At 38.2% G+C, this 18,470-nt stretch overlaps 1 protein-coding gene across 4 annotated transcripts in view; it reads left to right on the top strand.

The window, feature by feature from the left end:
- Window positions 1-18,470, top strand: part of QKI (QKI, KH domain containing RNA binding) — a 156,843-nt gene that overhangs the window by 24,934 nt on the left and 113,439 nt on the right. For all 4 annotated transcript variants that reach the window (XM_084284191.1, XM_084284188.1, XM_084284190.1 and 1 more), the window contains exon 2: window positions 12,637-12,779. In XM_084284191.1, coding sequence (XP_084140317.1) covers window positions 12,637-12,779 — 143 coding nt within the window. The remainder of the gene's footprint in view (window positions 1-12,636; window positions 12,780-18,470) is intronic.

Below are 18,470 nucleotides of genomic sequence, written 5' to 3'. Positions count from 1 at the left end.
AGTTAGGCCTCGGTTCATGTAAGATTTAGTTAGCTTGTTGCCAGGTTTCAGTTCCCTGGAGAGCCATGTTTACATAGGTATATTTGTCTTGTAGGAGATTATTCAGGTGTATGCATTTGCAGTGAACACAAGCACACTTCTCCCCCCCCCTCCCCCCCACCTTAGTTTGATGAAAAATGAGCAGCATTTCAAAGCTGACTGGTTATCTTAATCACTTCAATGTGAAATTGAAGTTGTTCAACAGTTGTAATAGGGGAACTCAGAGACTTTTCTTAGTAGTACTAGTTTCTTTATATACTACCTAGCATAAATACAAGCATTTTTTCATTCTTTCAGTATCTTGGTTAGTATTTAGTCCTGCCATAACAATACTAACACTTTTCACTTGTTATACTTCTCATATACTTCTGTTCTGCTTGTATAATTAACTATAATTTGCAGTAAGGTAAAACTTTACCTATTAGCATATATAGTGCTTTTAATGAATGCATTTTAACACTGGTGTTTAAAATAAAAAGGTGTTCGGTAACGTAAGCTTACATATGATAAGAGTAGGTCAAAACAGTTTGATGCAGAATTATTTTCTTCTTGGTGTGCAACCTGTCTGTTTTGGTGTAATCTAAAGACCGTGCAAGGAATTCCTTTCCCAAGCTGTTCATCATACACTGCTAAACCAGAATGTGACCATTTTCAGTGTATTTTTCCCCCGTGCTGTTACTCATAACAGTGGGTTGTTCCAGAATCACATTCAGAGTATTTTTTCATTGATAAACTTAACCCGTGGACAGTTCAAATCTGTGTAATTTTATAGCAGATGTTGCTCTTTAAACTCACACTGGCGACAGTTTATCAGTGTATGGCAATGAGCAATCCTCCCCTGTTCATTTTTCTTCAAGCCAGCCTCCTTATTTTTTCCTTGTATTTTTACACAAATACCCTTCCGTATCTTCCGTATTGTTTTGTACCAGAACTGTATAGAGCATTTTAATAGAGTTGTTCATGTAATTCTTCAATTCTACTTGAAAACACCACACGGAGCTACATCAGTGGTGCTTTCTGTTCTGCTGCTGTCTCCTGGCTGGTTTGTGATTGATTGATATTTTCCTCCTGTCAGTTTCAAACAATGTTCTTTACTGGGGGGGAGGACCTTTTGTTTTTTTGCACAATGGTATTGTTACTCAGAGTGAGATTCCACTTTCACTAATTCATTTTTAGTTCATCCTTTATGACATTTTTCTTTCAGCTTTGGTCAACCTCCTTTTATGTAGTTCTACTTTTAGCACAGCTGTTGTCACTTTATTTTAGGTTGTGCCTTGAAGAGCCTTTCCAGCAATTTAGTTAAATTCCATGCAGTGTTGCATATGAAACTCAAATTAGCACTGCTCTGTTTTCTTTAGTACTCTCTCGTACAGACAGTGCTAGACTAACAAACTAACTTTGGTAAATTTCTATTATGCTTTAGACTTTTGCTCTGATACTTCAAATTTTTCAACAGTATCTGAAATTTGGCAGAGACTAATGTTTCTGACTGGAATATTCTTGAACTAAACTTTGGAGCCTTTTCCTGCATGAACGTTTGCTTGTTGTAATTCCAATTTGGTTTTCAGTTTTTGCTCTCTTTCCAACATTTATCTTTGACCTCTTCCATTCAGATTTTGCTAACAAGTTTTGTTACCTCATCCACGTCACCTGTTTTGAAATCTAAGTTTAAACAAAATTCGTGGATCTTCTGTTTGTTCAAGGTTTATAACTTGATTTGATGGCAGTCTGCTTTGAAGTCTTTTCTACCTACTAAAGCCAAATTTATAACAACTTAGACTTACCCATCAAGTTTTTCGAGAACCATTCAGTTTGTCACAAAAGAATACTTGGCTGCTGCTATACTCAGAGTTGATGTCTGCAAATTAAGCTTTGTAACTTAATAAATAGTACAAGATATGTTGGGCGTATATGATCTTCTACCACAAATGGGGAATACTTGATTTAGAGCTTTAGGTTGGTCAGTTGAGGCATCAAATTACTTAAGTTGCATTGTTGCTTATGTATTGAGTTAATAAAGTGTTCCCTGTGATTAAGTGGAGATTTTTGTTTATGTACTGCCTAACTCTGGGAAGTCTTCCAATTCTCAAAAGTTTGTTTGAAGTTACATCATGTATCTTGATAATGTCTCTAATATCAGCAGTGCAATAGTTAATGTATTTAATGTGGTAGATGACTAACTTGTTGATGTCAGTGTTAGCACTTGTCAACCAGAATTTTTACCTTTCTTTTTATCTTGTGATTAAGAGCCACGTTTTCATGTAAGCATAGGGCAGTGCAAGGCAAAACCATGTGATAGGGAGCAGCGTGTTTAAAAACTGAGATTGTGTTACTGCTGTACATGACCAGCTTAAAAAAAAAAAAAAAAAAAAGGAATGAGGAACTGGTCTGGCCTGTGCAAATGGGGTAGATTCCAGTGGAAGTGATGGAAGCCGTCAGGTCAGCAGCCTCTTAGGAAATAACGCTTTGCATATGCAGAGACGTTGCTTTTGTAAATACTGGGAAAGCTTTGTTTTGATGCGGTAGCAGGTTAGAATTGGAGATGTTCACTTTATAACTGAGTCATTTGCTCATTAAACATTTGCTTTCTCACTTCTTGGTGTTTCATATATTGCAGTATTAAGTCGGTTCCTCATTTAGTAACTATGGGTCTCAGTTTCTAGTTATCACAGGTACAAAAACTTAGTTGCAAAATCCATGGTGATAAAAGCTCTCCATCAGCATCTTAATGGCAGTATAGTGTAACTTTTATAAAGAATGCATAATTGTAATTAATTCTTCACGACTAATTAGCTAATACTGACTATCCTTTTTTACTCTATTGATAAAGAATTATGGACCGGGTAGGTAACTCTTGATGTATGAGGTGGTCGCTGTGTGCATATATTGTAGAACGTTGCTTTTTATGACAAGGAGAAGACAAAGTTCTGTGAAAAATTAACATAGGTTTTACATCTTCATTTTCCAGCAACTCTTGGATTCTTTATATTAATGACAGTGTTTTATGTTCGCTCAGATTGCTTTTTGTATGTGGAGGATGTAGGAAGTTTTGGCTTTAATAAAACAGTTGGTGAAACAAGAAGATTCCTGTGACTTTACAGTGTTAGAAGAGTTGATTGGTTTTGGGTGATGAGAAAAAAAAAAAAAAAGAAAAAAACACTCACCCCATTCATACAAAAGACAAAGAATGCATTAGCAATTGGAGTATTTTTGTGTAGTTGTTGTGGAAAGTGGTTGTGGTTGGTTGCCAAAGATTGACAGAATAACCTACATGGCCTTTCTGTTTTTCTCTGAAAAAACGGTCAGCGTCAGGATGCACTTTGGAAAGCAGGAAGGAGTGTAATGGTGCTTTCCAATAGCTGTTGTTAGTAGCTTTCATTGCCTGACTTCCTCTCAGTTCAAGCACAAACAAAACTGGCATTTAAGTAACTCAGAAATCAGAGATCAGGATCCTAGTTCTTCTCCACGGAATTCAAAACTGATTATTTTTAAGGGTCTAAAGCAGGAATTCATTTAAATTAGTTTGTTTAGCTTTAAAGGTTGTGAAATAGCATCTTGCCTTTTGGGTACTCCTTGCACATACTCATGGGATTAGGTTGGTGTGTGGGATTTCTGTGCTGACAGATAGCGCGGGTTACGATGAGGATTAAGCTTTTGTTTTCTGAAGTGCTCAGTATGCTTTCTGAGTGAGTGCAGGTCTTACTTTATCTGGAGAGCATCCCATTCCATTCCGTAGTCGCTCAAGATAAATACAATTTATTTCATTTGCTGAAGATACCTGTAGAAATTGGTCAGCAGTTGACTTCATGAATGGGAGGGTTTGAATGTAGGTGATGTGGAACAGTCTTTCATGGGCACTGTATCCTCTGTTAGACAGTCTCTGGGAAGAGCAGCTCTGTTGTAGACCTTTCAGTCTGCATTGTTCACAGAGCGATTTCAAAAACATTAAGCCAGGGTAAAGATTTTTTGTTGTCTAGAAAATACCTATCTGGTGAACTAAAAACATGGAAGTGTCCATTTGAGCTGATATTCTTAGCTGATTTTTTTCTTTCAAATGGCAACAAATAACACTTTTATTTAAATCTCATGGAATGGGTGGCTCCTTTCTTCTGTTCATGATCAGTAGATTGTGTTACTGCTGATTCTCCTGCATCAAAGGCATCTGAGTTGTTAATAATTGTGGTTAGTGAACGTTTGATTCCAGCTAATGGCTGGGAGGGGTAGGGGGAAACCAGAATAAATGTGGCAGTGTGGTGTATGCATAACCACGCTACTTGTAATTAACTATTTGGGCAACTTGCTGTAAAAGGAACCAGTTCTGTAATAATTAAGCCTCATATTAATGTGATTATCTAGATCCACTTCAAAGGTTGTGCTGTGCTGATGGACTTCACCTGTGGAAAAATTTTGGAAGGTGACACTGCTAATCTGACCCATGTTAGGAAACTTCCTAACAGGCAGGATGGTCTATGCTCACGTACTCTGAGGTACTGTGCAAGCTTGGTCTAATAGTGCTGACGCTTAAAAAGATGAGTATTCTGGATTCGTTTTCCTGATTTTTAATGCTGACTTTTGAAACACTGAATTTCTCTGACTCAGAAGTTTATTGTAGAGGTGCTGTTTTCTCTCTGCCAGCTAACGATTCACTTTGAGAATCTTTCAGTTCTGCAAAGGTACTCGTTGGGTGGGTGGGTAGTATGCATCAGCTGATAGATGATGTTAGCTGAAGATGGCAAGCAGACGGCCAAAAGGCTCATTTGACTCTCCAGTTAGGGACTTTGATTTTGATGTTGTTAAAGATACTTTTTGGAGCACAGTAGTGATACGTGAGGAGACAAAGGACTTCACCTCACATATATAGCTTTTAGAGTTTACCAAGAGAAGGAGGAGACTAAATTTGGTCTTTTTAATTTTCTAAAGTTTGTATTGTATCAAATAACATAAATGCAAATTTTAGGAAGCGGCAACAGGTGCATAAGACTGTTCTAAATTTTCTAGTTTATGTTAGTGTTCAAACATGCTCCGAAACAAAAATGCTGATGTATGAATGTTCGTCAGAAGTGGACTGTTTTCTGCAAAGCATCTGTTTTCTCCGCTTCAGTGCTTCTTGATCATGTTTCTCTAAATCTTGGGTTTTCCTCTGTATTAGTTTCTGAAGGAAAGGCAAGAATCTTGTTTGCCTAATGCTCAGGCATTTCTCTGATAAATGGGTGAATAGAGTAAATGCCTGTGCCAACATTTTAGTCTCTGTACTGATGATGCATGTTGGGTGCAGGTCCCTGTGGCACAACATTAAAAATTACTTGGTTCTTTGCTAGCGCTGCTATTCCTGCTGCATCAGCAGTAGCAGCAAACAGCAGTAGCGCTAACAGTGAAGACTGTTAAAATTGTGATGAATAAAAACAACTATTTCTTTGCCAAGTAAGCGTATTAAAACTGCTAGATTAGAAAACACGAGTTGTTTTACACCAATAATAAAGCACTTAAAAGCTTTCTTTTGACATTTATACAAAGAGAAAAGATGAGCATGCTCTATTTGCTTTTGAAATCAGTTTGATGAAACTTACAGCTGCCCAAAACAGAGAGTTTTGCAGGATCTTCTAGCAAAAGAAATGAGTGAATTTTGATGCTGAGCTACTGACAAATTGTTGAAAGTGCTGACCACTTACTGTTGGAGTGACAGTTTAATCATCAGAAAAGTACTGCTAGATTGAGCTCAGAGGAACAAAAGAGAAGAAATTAAAGTTTTGACAAGGCATTAAAGGATGAGTTGAAATCTGAAATGTAAGTGTGTGTGTGTGAGCCTGCTGCTTGAATGTCCTATGCCATGTTCTCAGTGGCGATGCCAGAATTTACAGGTTGTTCTTCATTTCTTCTGAGATGAGGTGCTGGTGAACTTAGTGCGCAAATGCGAGTGTCACTTTTTTTTTTGGCTCTAGTTCTTATTTTGCATAGTAAGTTGTACTAAAATTTGCTATGTGCTGTGTCAACAAGGGAGTGGAGAACGTTACCACGTGTGTTATTTTGTAGTTTGCACCATCAGAACACTTTCAAGTCCATCTGTCTTTAGAAAATTGTCAATGAGAGCAGAATATGATAGGTACTTTTTGCTTTTTTTTCCTCTGTTTTAGCTAAGTTATTTCAGGTGCTTTGTTAGCAATATTATTGGATACTGCTTTAAGTAAGCAATTTATTACAGAAGGCTAGTTGGAAGTTGATAGGTTTCAAAAATAAAGGCATCTAGTTGCATCTACTTTATGGGTAGAGCTTTAATGGAACATTATGGAATGGGTTGTCTGTCATGATAAACCCTGGATCCAAATTCACTGAATTAAGATATTTCTAAAAGCTAATCTGTAAGTCTGAATGTTTGTAACGCTTTTGTTGATCTATCTGATTGAAAAAGAATTGAAAAAAATGTATTATTTAGATACCAGCATGTATTAAAACAACAACAACAACAAAAAACGCACATTTTTTAAACAAGCAAAAATTTATAAACAAATTTTAAACAAATATACTGTTTTAAATACCTGAGTTGATGATCTAGCAGGAGTTATGCAGTAAAAAGACTTCACAAAAATAATTTTTTTTTTGCACACACCTGTATTTCACATCAAAAAATAAAGTAAGTTTTAGTAGGAAAGAATGAGAAGGAATGTGAATCAGTTGTTTTCCCAGCCTGCTCTCCCAGCTCAATGAATGCAGATCAGCACATGAATTTGAGGGGAACTGTTGAAGTACTCTCTAGCAGCTTTCAGAATTTTTAATCTTTCACAAAAATTATTGTGGAAATACTGAAAGCATTGTTTGCACTTGTTCTTAGTGTCATGGTCTGTAAGAACGATCTTTTCCTGTCTAACGACATAAAATTATGCCATGCTTCAAAGTTTGGTGGCATTGATATGTCAGGCATAACTTGATTTCTGTGAGCAGATACAAACCTGAAACTTGGATCTACGCATCACTAAGACCCAGAACCGTACATGTTTTTAGCCATACAAACATAGCTTTTTTTCCTCACTCTTCTTTTTAAACATTTAACTTCTTTAAATTTGCTCATATCTTTTTTTTTTTTTTTTGTGAAACCAGCTGATGATTGAGAATCTTCAAGTTTGTGGAACTCTGCTTCCTCAAGAAAGCATGGTGATTTCAGTCATAAGATGACGAATATTTGATTACTTCTGGATTTTCTGTTGACTGTTCCACTCCCATTTGCTGTGCATTGTAAAAATTGAGAATGACAGAAGTGGCTCTTCTGTGACAGAAATGTTAAATTCTGTGTGCAATGAAGGCTTGTGTTGTGTTTGACTTCGAAAAGGATCATAGCCTGAGAGCTGCGTTGATTCAGTTGTCTAAATGTCAGTAGTTAAACTGAGCAAATTAACCTCAGAATATTTGTTTCAGTTCTTCAAATTCTAGTTTAAACTGCAGTGAGGAATTTGTTTAAAAACAGTGCGTAGGTCTGATTTTTTTCCCAAAAGATAAAGCTTTATAATTCAGAAGTCCTCATAATGGAAAATTCCATGGCTGTAGGCACTGCAGGTAAGGGTGGTTTGCAACTCAGAAAAGGATGTGAGAAGAAGTTGAACCTTTTCAGTATTTTTCTCTGGGAATCTGCTTGCTAAGTGGTTGAAATTAATCAATTTTCCTTTGCAGTACAACAGTCTTAAGCACCCGTGTAGTCTCTTTTACTCAAAGGGTATGTTCATTGACAGCTGAGAAGCAGTAACTTTTCGGTGGCTCTTAATGTGGTGACAAACGTTCAACTGTACACAGTCCTTCCTGTACTCAAGAGCAGGAAGAAACGTTTGTCATTAAGTATCATGAAGTCCAACAAGTATGCATCTGCAGACAAATAGAGTTGGTTTAAACAGTGGGTCCTGCCTTGGGTCACGTCTTAGGTATTAGAGAGTGAAAAATGCTATCACTAAATGAGGGAAAGAAAAGATTACTTGTAGTTTTAAGGGACATAGGGAAAAAATGTTTTTTCTGGGTCAAAACGTGTCGTTGCCACCATAGGTGACTATGTCATGCCACATTAAAGTGGAGCAAGGTAATTATAGTGAAACCAGTTTGTCTTTTTCTGAGCCTATTCCTCTACTGTCCTGCTGTGAGCAAGGCAAATCTGTCATTTACTGCTGAACTTAAGTCACTTTAAAAGTACAAAAAAGACTTGTTAAAGGTTAGTAACATGGATTTTGCAATTCTTCATCAGAGGTCTTGCTTGCAGAAGAGATGGGTACTTAAATCTTTTCAAAGGGAGGTGTAGTTGTGCATTTGTAGAGCTTATGGTTTTTGGAGGTATGGTGAAGCTGCTGTATGCTTTTTTTAGCCGTATCTGCTGTTATAATTAAGTATCTCTCCTTACTAACTCACTTAAATCCCTAGAGTGTTATAGAACATAATTACCACTACGGTGTTAAGATAGAGATAAAGTAGTTAGAATTGTGCTTAGATGTTGACTTTGAAAATAAAGCCTGCCTTATTTTTGAATCAGTTGGCTCCCTGTGAGGTACTCTGGTGCAAGAATTTGTAAAGAATTGTAAACGTGGAGAAGCCAAAGCCTTGCATGTAAATGTGTAAAGTGTGATGCCACGAGACACGTGCCAAAGAAACTTTTGAGAAGCTGAGACACCTGTTTGGTAGTGTGTAAGAAGTGACGTGAAATAAATCTAAATAAAAAGCTGTTTACTTGAGTTCCTTTACTTGAGTTTTTTCTTTGATTTGTTGTTGAACTGATTTAAAAAAAAAAAAAAAAAAAAAAGAGAAGTAGTGCTGTGTGGAAGTGACCTTCCTACTTGTGCAGTCTTCCTGTTCTCAGATTTTTAAGTATTTCAGAACAGAGTGAAACTGATACTAACTAGAGGCAAAAGGGGAGCTTGTAGCGCTTCTGACATGCCGCCGATAAGTGTTCTGGAACCTTCCTGTGCTTACAACAGGCTCTCGTTGGAGGTGCTGAAAATACAGGAGTAAAGCAAAGCTGGCAGTAGAACTGCTTACAGTGACTGGCAAAGTTGCAAGAGAGTCAAAAGTCTATGTAAAGCTTGCATTTGGTTTAATGAAGAAAAAGAAAGATCGTATAATCAAAATTCTGTACTTTGAATATGGGCATGAAGGCTGTTAGGATAAGAGGTTCGATAACGTAGAAGCAGGTAGATGATAGATCTGCTGTTAGTCATAAAGGGGGGGAAGTCTTGAAGATGTGTGAGTTTAGACGAACCCACGTGCAATGTGGAGCAGCTAAATAACCTCCAGAGTTCAGTATTTGTGAGAGTGCTTGTGATAGGCTGGACTAACACGTTAGATGGAAAATAGATTGCATTTTGTTAATAGTTAAAAACCAATGATGCGAAGGAAATCAGCAGAATGAGAGAAGGGGTGAGTATGAGCTTATAATTTAAGCAGTAGCCCTTCAGTTCTTTCAAATAGCAGATAAGTGAAAGGAAGCTACGAGACAACAGCTTCACAAAAGGGCAGTTCAGAGACCTGATCAGCAGTTGAAGAAAAAGTGGAAAACATTTGTTATTTTACCTATTGCTCCTGAATATCTTTCTGAAATCTTAATAAAAGTATCTGAGGCAAGAGTGAAGATAAAATGTCAAGGAGAGGAAACCACAGCCTATGGTGACAATGCTGAACTGATGCAGCTGACTGCAGCTATCCCTGTCCTGATGTTTGTTAGTATTTGCAATGGCTTGAATGCTGGGGGAGAAGACAACCCTAGCTATGCAAAGACAAGAAAACTTCAGGTGCCTGGTCCTGTAGTGGAGTTGAAGACCCTGCGTTGATAGGCATATTAGCTATATGTAACACGAAGCATGATAGATGGGTTGGGTTTCTTTCACAAAAGCCAGAGTTTGGCAGACTGCGTGGGTGTGTTCTGAATGGCTGGATCTCATCTGCCACAGCTGTAATTTGCAAGGGAAAGATTGAAATACATGTTCTTCCTGTGCAGACAAGAATATCCAATGTTAGTTCTTAATTTAAAGTGAAATCACAGAATGGTTTGGGTTGGAAGGGACCTTGAAGGCCACCCAGTTCCACCCCCTGCCATGGGCAGGGACACCTCCCACCACACCAGCCTGGCCTTGAGCACCTCCAGGGATGGGGCATCCACAGCTTCTCTGGGCAGCCTGTGCTAGTGCCTCACCACCCTCTGAGTGAAGAATTTCCTCTTAATACCTAATCTAAACCTGCCTTCTTACAGATTAAAGCCATTCTCCCTTGTCCTATCCCTACACTCCATGACAAAGAGTCCCTCCCCAGCTTTCCTCTAGGCCCCCTTTAGGTACTGGAAGGCTACAGTAAGATCTCTCTGGGGGCTTCTCTTCTCCAGGCTGAACAACCCCAACACCCTTAGCCCCTCTTCATCGGGGAGGTATTCCAGCCTTGGTCATCTTCGTGGCCCTCTTCTGGACTTGTTCTAATATATCCACGTCTTTCTTGTGCTGGTGGCCCCAGAGCTGAATACAAGGCTCCAGGTGGGATTTCAAGAGAGCTAAGCAGATGGGGACAATCACCTCCCTCACCCTGCTGGCCACTCGTCTTTTGATGTAGCCCAGGGTATGGTTGGCTTTTTGGGCTGCAGGCACACATTGCTGGCTCACGTTAAACTTCTCATCAACCAATATTCAGTGCAACTACTACATAGCTGCCAAATATAAATAAAAACAACCGTGTTGCTTCTTACGCTTCAAAACTTAGGCAGACAGCCTAGCCTGTTCCAGTGTAGTGTAAGTTAATGGAAAATCTGAAGAGAATGGAAAGGAAACCAAGTCTGCCAAAAGATAGTAATATTTGTTCAAAGAGATGTGCTAAAGAACTTCTTTATATACTGCAGCCAGTATAAATACTGCTTGGAGTTCTGAAGATTTTGCGCCTGTTGCCAAAATTGCCAATGCAGAAGAAGCTGTGGATTTTTCCTTGAGCTATGATTATGTGATGATGAAATTTGTGTTCTCCATTCTAAACAGGTGTTAACCACCAAATCATTATACAGTGTACATGATTGAGTATGTCAGTTTCCAGTGGAGAAACAACTTGTTCTTGAATATGCCGAGTACGTGTGTTAAAATTAATTCAGAATAATTTGGTTGAGAACTAGGTCTGCGGCATATGAGAAATCCATTTGTCATTTCTCAGGCCCCCCTCCCCCCTCTCCTGGCTCCTGAAGTGGTAGAATCTCAGCTATAAATCACTTGGCAGAAAAACTTGATTATGAAACAGAAATTCCTTTAATCTTTTGTTTGCTGCTAGAGTTTAAAGTGACTTCTCGTTTCTGTGGCTTCCTGTGATCAGATTAAAACAAAATTTCTCTCTTTCTTTCTCAGTTTTATTTTAATTCCGAACATTTTGTGAGCAGTTGTAATAATTCTGACTAAAAGAATGGAATTATTGATGTCTGGTTTTACTTTACAGCCCCCGCTTTCATGTCTTAATTTTACTGCTTTTGGAGCAATGCCTGTTTAGATGTTAGCTTTTGGTTTGGAACTTGGGTGGTGCATCACTGCAAAGTAGTCCTTCAGTAATACTGGAGTAAACCAATTGAGGATTTTTATACTAGTTGTAGTTTAGTTACGAACTATTTTGTTTTACTTTTATAGTGGTGATTTAAAATCTAGTTTTAACAGCTCTAGAAATGAAATACGAAGTTGTAAAATATACTTGGTTAAATAAGGGAAGACTTTGTCTATTCTGAAATTAAAATTCAGTGAAATTAACCAGTGTTTGAGCTAAATTATCTATTTTAACAATCTTGTTTATATTTGCTCTACTGTATTTCACAATATCTGTAGGCGTATGTAATGCAGGTGCAATTGGTAGAGACAGTACTTAGAAATCTGCTTCTGACATTCCCTAGTGACACTGAGGAGTTTTTAATTATTTTGTAATGAAGAAAGAGGATTTTTTTTTTTTATGTCCTTATCTGTTTGCTTATATGGGCCCAGCTCTCTGATACCATACTTCTCCACTTCTTCATCATCATACCGAGGACAGCCAGTAGGACTACTTGCTAGTTTGTTGTCAAGTTGTGTGCTCAGTGACTGCTTCCTTGAGCTGGCGGATGCCTCGTTGCTCATGTGCGCTGTTGCGTTTCCAACTGCTATGGATGAGCTAGCAAGTATTACTGTATAGCTGCATTTTTGCATTTATTATTTTTTTTTTTTTAGTGTTGGGTGAGGATTTTTTCTCTGCCCTCCGCCCCATTTTTTCTCTGACCATTCCTGCCCTCCTTCTCCTCCCAACCTAACACGCCCCCTTTTTTCTTACCAGAGGCCTTAAAATAACAAATATACAAATTACTATTTTTATACACTTTTAAAATCGTGAACAATTCTGTGAGTTTTCAGGAGCTGCAGTTGACTTTTACTTGAATAGCTGAATTTCATAAACAGGGATGAGTAGGCAGCAAATTTACAGACATGGATAAAACACTTAAGATGGCGGCTGCAAAAAAAAAAAGTTTTTGTTACAGTCATGCTCATTAAAAAAGAATAAACTGTCTTTTTAATTTTTCCCATATCTTAAGATTGTCATGCTAGATTATAAACTGTTACTGTATTTAATACATAATATACGTTTTTCCCCCCACAGAAATTAGCAGAGTACGGAAAGACATGTATAACGACACATTAAATGGTAGTACGGAGAAGAGAAGTGCAGAATTACCAGATGCTGTGGGACCTATTGTACAGTTACAAGAGAAACTATATGTGCCTGTAAAAGAATATCCAGATGTAAGTATATCTTTTTAGTCCCTAAATTTATATTTTGATCCTTGTGGTCTCTGTGTAAATTTCCTGTGATGCCACCCTTGGATCACCCTGTATTGCTTTTGACAAGGTACCTCTTAGAGAAGCTGTATATGTAATGCTTGGTGGCTTGGTACATAGTAAAGAAAAAGGTGAGTGGTTGAAGATTATCTGGGTTATAATTCAATATATTTAAGGTCTGAATTATCTTGTTTGTTCAGTACAGTCAGTTGTGAGACACACTGTAGTGAGTTTTATGAGGAAAGTAGCTTTTGGGACAGTGTACGTTGCTCCTGGTATATCTCTAAAAGTCAGTAGTAGCAGTGCCTAGAGACCCATAAGAAGTCTTCTAGAGATGGTGCTTACCATTTGTTCCATACCTGTGTAGCCAGCTCTATTGCATATAGAAGTTTATTTGTTTTCCCCCAGTGCTCCCTCCCCCTCCCCCCAAGTGAAACAGCTTGCCTACATTCGGCTGTTACAGTCTCCAGTGGGTCCAAGTGCTCTTTTGTACCTGTATGGTTTTGAGGGAGAATGGTTTTGTTCTAGAAAGAAGTATTTGGAATTCTCCTGTCTGAATGATTTCTTAAAAGAGTTTGGAAAAATAGTCCCATCAAAACGTACCCCAACCGTTTCCACTGATCACTGACAAGATAAGAAATTATGTTACTCCTCCATCATAGAGGAATGCAGGGTTCAAATGAATCATTTGCACATTGAAATTGAATAAAGCCAAGAAAAGAGCAGAACAGCAAAGAATGCAGGTAACACTTGCATATTTCTTGGCTTTCTTTGTATGATTATTGGATTCAACTCTCCAAATTGGCCGTTATTATTTTAATGCTGCTTAGAATGTTACAAGTCTTTAAGTAAAACCTCATGCCATAGTTCACTGAGAAAATTAAATGCAGGTCACTACTCAGAACTAACGTTTAGATAAATGCCTCCTTTCCCTTTTCAGTCTTCTCCAAGTTGTTCTGTTGCCTTTGAGATCAAATACACATACTAGGAAAAATGTTCAAAGAATTTGCATTGTCAGTGCAAAGTCACTCTTCCCTTCCCTTTTTTTTATTCCTCAATATTAAATATATACGTATGTGTACGTGCATATCCCCACCCATGCTAAAGACACCATTTCTTTTGGAACTACTTGGAATTCTTGAGAGGAACTGTGTAATGTGATTGTTCTGTAAAATATTCTGACCAGCTTTTTACTTAAATAACTGTATATGTCTTGTATTACTTTTGTAATGTGTTGTATTACTTTTTGGCTTTTTAAAACATAGGTTAGTTGTTGAAATCTTTTTGTTAAATAACTTCACAATTCATCCTTTGTGAATAACTACCTTAGTTATCAGTTGCAGTTTTTACAGAACTTGATGCCTTCTGTACTGGGATCATGGGGTAGAAGGAAGAGAATGGGGTTTTATTTTCTGTAACTATAATTAAGCATTTATTCCAGAAATCAAGGGTGCAGTAGCTCAACGCTTGGCTGACAGTTAATTACCAAATATAAAGTAAATAAGCAGGGAAAAGTGAGTTAGTAGTTACTGTCAAAACACTTGTCTAACTTTGGGTGTAGGATTTCTTGATTCTGTGTGCAAGAATTCTTTTGTGAAGAAAGTCCTTGAAGTTGTCAGTATTTCATTAAATTCTTGCAAATTAAGAAGTCAGAGAGTGCTCTATATACATGTGGCATGCAGTAAAAAGATGGTTGGTTCTTGTGAGATAGTGTGAAATGTTTAGTAGAAAATGTGCAACTTTTGTTGCTACTTTTGGCTTGTTACTCTAAAAATATTCAAACTAGCTTAAATATTCTGATGTTTTTGAGCTTGTTTCTGTCTTTAAACCAGGAAAAGAATAGTAAGTTTTGGGTTATGAAGACAGACCTGTCAAGGTTAATTTGACCCTTTGGACAATCCTGTGCTTGAAGAAAGAAATTCTTTGTTCGTTGAAGCACTGCTTATTTCACACATGGTGGCATCAATGAGTAAAACTCTCCCCAGCCATGCTAGGTGTCATTAGGGATTATTAACCTATCACTTCCACTTTTTAGGAGTAGAATGTGCTTTTTTTTTTTTTTTTTTTTTTGTAGGTTTTGAGTATCGTGGTACGCAGCAATTTAGACTTGAGTGGGGAGTCAGGCCCAGCATTTTTTCCTGACTATCTACCTGTTGTCCATATTTGTTCCTGGCTACTCAAAATGAGATCTAAGCAGCCTCAAAAATTAGTTAGTCAACTAGGATATGCCCATATGTACAAGAACAGTTGTTAACCCCTTTCTAACATCCTTTGTGCAAGTTAGAAATGAAATATCCTTCTTTGCATTCAGGTCAGTAATGACCAGAAGGTCTGGAGTATGATCATTGCAACTTGTCTTAAAGAATGTGAAATTCACTTGTAAAGATAATTTCACTGATGACAATTGTAATAGCACAGTGTCACTTTACACTTTACTCATATCTAGCAAATGCTTTAGTTGTGATTGGATACAGGAAAGACATGCTGTGCAGACTATCAGTGAGTTTGTCCGATTAAATCCAGTTAATTTTTTTCTGTTGCCATCATTCTCTTGGAAGTGATGATCTTTTATACCTTATCAAGACATAAAGATGGATAACCCTAAAGGTTATTAGAAGGGTAAAGAGAAACTGGTTTCTGATGTAATTGAGTGATTTAATTTTTTTTTTTAAACAGAGGCAAAAATAGACATCAGTAAACTCTTGTGGTGCTCTAATAAAACTCTATTCTGGTAAATATTTTTAACTTGTTTTAAGCATCTAGTTTAGTTGTCTGTAGTTGGATACTGAATAAGTGCTGTAGTGTAATTTTGTACACACAATCCTAAATTAACCATGTTGCATGAAAGTAATGGTCTGTCATCAGTTTAAACAAACGTGCATATCTTGTATGCATTTTGTATGTATAAACATTCAACTATTGTCGTGGTTCCGCTCGAGTGGGCAGCCGAGCTCCACCACAGCCGCTCTCTCACTCCCCCTCCTCAAAGAGGAATGGGGAGAAAATATGTGAAAAGGGCTCAAGGATTGAGACAAGGACGAGAAAATCACGCAATAATTATTGTAACGGGCAAAACAGACTCGGCATAAGGAGATAGTAAGATTTATTGCCTACAACTAACAAGCGAGAGAAGTGAGAAAACAAGGAAAAAAAAAACAAAAGCACCTTCCCCCCCCATCCACCCTCTTCCACCTCCTCCCCCCGAGCGGCGCAGGGGAACGGGGAATGGGGGTTATGGTCAGTCTACAGCACTTCTTCTCTGCCGCTCCTTCTTGGTCACTCTCGTCCCCTGTGCTGTGGGGTCCCACCCACGGGATGCAGTCCTTGATGAACTGATCCGGCGTGGGCTTCCCACAGGCAGCAGCTCTTCCAGAACTGCTCCAGATATGGGTCCGTACCACGGGGTCCATCCCTCAGGAGAAAACTGCTCCAACCTGGCTCCCCTACGGGCAGCAGCTCCTGCCGGGTCACCTGCTCCTGCGTGGGCTCCTCTCCACGGGCTACAGGTCCGGCCCGGAATCTGCTCCGGCAGGGGTCTTCCACAGGCGGCAGCCTCCGTCGGTGCAGGGCCACCTGCTCCACCGTGGTCTCCTCCACGGGCTGCAGCGTGGAACCCTGCTCCACCGTGGTACTCCATGGGCTGCAGGGGGACATCCTGCTTCACCATGGTCCTCACCACAGGCCACAGGGGACTTCTGCTCCGGCGCCTGGAGCACCTCTCCCCCTCCTTCTACACTGACCTTGGCGCAAGGCTGTTCCTCACTCCTCTCACTCTCCCGGCTGCTGTGTGGCGCAGCGTTTTTTCCCTGTCTTAAATATGCTCTCACAGAGGCGAAAAACAACATCGCTTATTGGCTCGGATCTGGAAAACAATGGGGCCCTTCCCAAACATGGGGCAGCTTCTAGATCTTTCTCACAGAAACCACCCCTATGGCTCCCTGCTACCAAAACCTTGCCACGTAAACCCACTACAACTATGTATGTGTAAAAGATGGAACAGCGAATTTTCATAGCCTCTATCACTTTGATGCTGTTCAGCTGTTTCAGTACGTACGCAGAGGAAGCATTACATAAACTTGAGTTATGTAGCTAAAATAGGTATATGATCCTCTATAGTCTCTTAATACACACTCAAAAAAACGAATTTTTGAGTATTTTTAACTAGCTTTCAGTCTAAGACCATAGTTGACGCAAAATTAAACCTTCCAAACTTGGTAGTCTGAAACAACCAGCATTTTTAAAATGCCTCTGCATTTTTACTTCTGTACTAATGCTTGAAGGGCATGCAAAAACCTTACTAAAAATAGCTAATTTTCTTTTGTATGTCATGTTAATGAGGAGGAGTTTTCTGTGATATAATAACAGCCTGGTAAGTTGCGTAACTGGGGTGATCTGATGTGAGGCTTGTTATTTTCAGTGCATGCCACAATAATGAAGCTGAATATATTATTTTGTATATATTGTTTTTTCTTGCATCCTTGGCAAGTGTTTGATCTTTACGGAATTTTTAGTTTTAAAACTTGAGATTTGAGCTACATAGCTTTTCTGAACCATTTGCATGCTCCAGAAATGTATGAGGAATTGTGTACAATGCACCTGGAAGATTAGATTCTGTTAGTTGTCCATAATTTGTCCTTCAGTTAGAAATGTGTTCTAGCTACAATTAAAAGTTTGTATCTTAATTTAACTCTTTGTTATAGTTTGAAGGCATTTCTAATTCATGGGAAAATATATTCCGTCAGAACTTTAAAGAAGAAAAATGTTAAGGAAATTATCAAGCTCTTAGCATAATCACTGTTGTGCTTCCATTTTGTTTGTGGGTAAATAGTTAATACTGTCTTTAGCATTTCTTATGCTTCAGATAAATGATTCCTTTTCTTGAATTTCCCTAAAGAGCTGAGACTAAACTTTGCCTGATATCAATTTAAACAGTTTTTGGAATTAGTACCCACAAATACTGGACTGAATAAATGTTTTTTTCTATTACAATCATGGCTTTATTATTAATAAGTGCCCTGTTAGCTCTGATTAATGTGAAATTCTCTGTTGGAACTCTTCTGTGCCTCTTCAGTATAAATGTAAGAACTCAGTAATTATCGCATCTGAAGTAGCATGTCCTTTGAGTATACTGAAGCTCAAAGGCCAGCAGTGATAAACAGCTTGTGCGTACTTTCTGACCATTTTAGTTAAAACTGTTTAATTAGTACAACAGAATCATGAACACAGGGATTCATTTTACTATGGGGAACTTACTGACAAAACATTTAAATCCTTTTTCAATTTGGTAATATCAGAGTTTAATAGCATCCCTAATAATGGATTAGGAAAATGATAACATCCTCTTTATTTATTGTTCTGATTCTTTTACTTAAGCTCTTCATTCCCTAATGATAAATAGGGAAGGAGGCTAAAAAAAGCTGGCCTCGGTTATCCTTGCAATAGGAAAGAAAGAGGGAATATAACTGTTCTTTCTAAATAAATTTAATCTATAGAGTAACCAGCAGGGCTTGAGGAAGATTTAGTAAAAGGTCAACTACTGATAAAACTACCATATGTATTTGAAGAAACTAAAATAATTTGATTGCTGATTTCCAGTCCGAATGAGATATTTGGAACAATATTCCTTTACAAATAGCAAGGGGGTTAAAAGTTATT

Source organism: Netta rufina (assembly GCF_964035555.1).
Source record: "Netta rufina genome assembly, chromosome: 3".
Classification (NCBI taxonomy): Eukaryota; Metazoa; Chordata; class Aves; order Anseriformes; family Anatidae; genus Netta; species Netta rufina.
The sequence above is the reverse complement of the archived record's forward strand: the minus strand, read 5'-3'. Positions and strand labels throughout refer to the sequence as shown.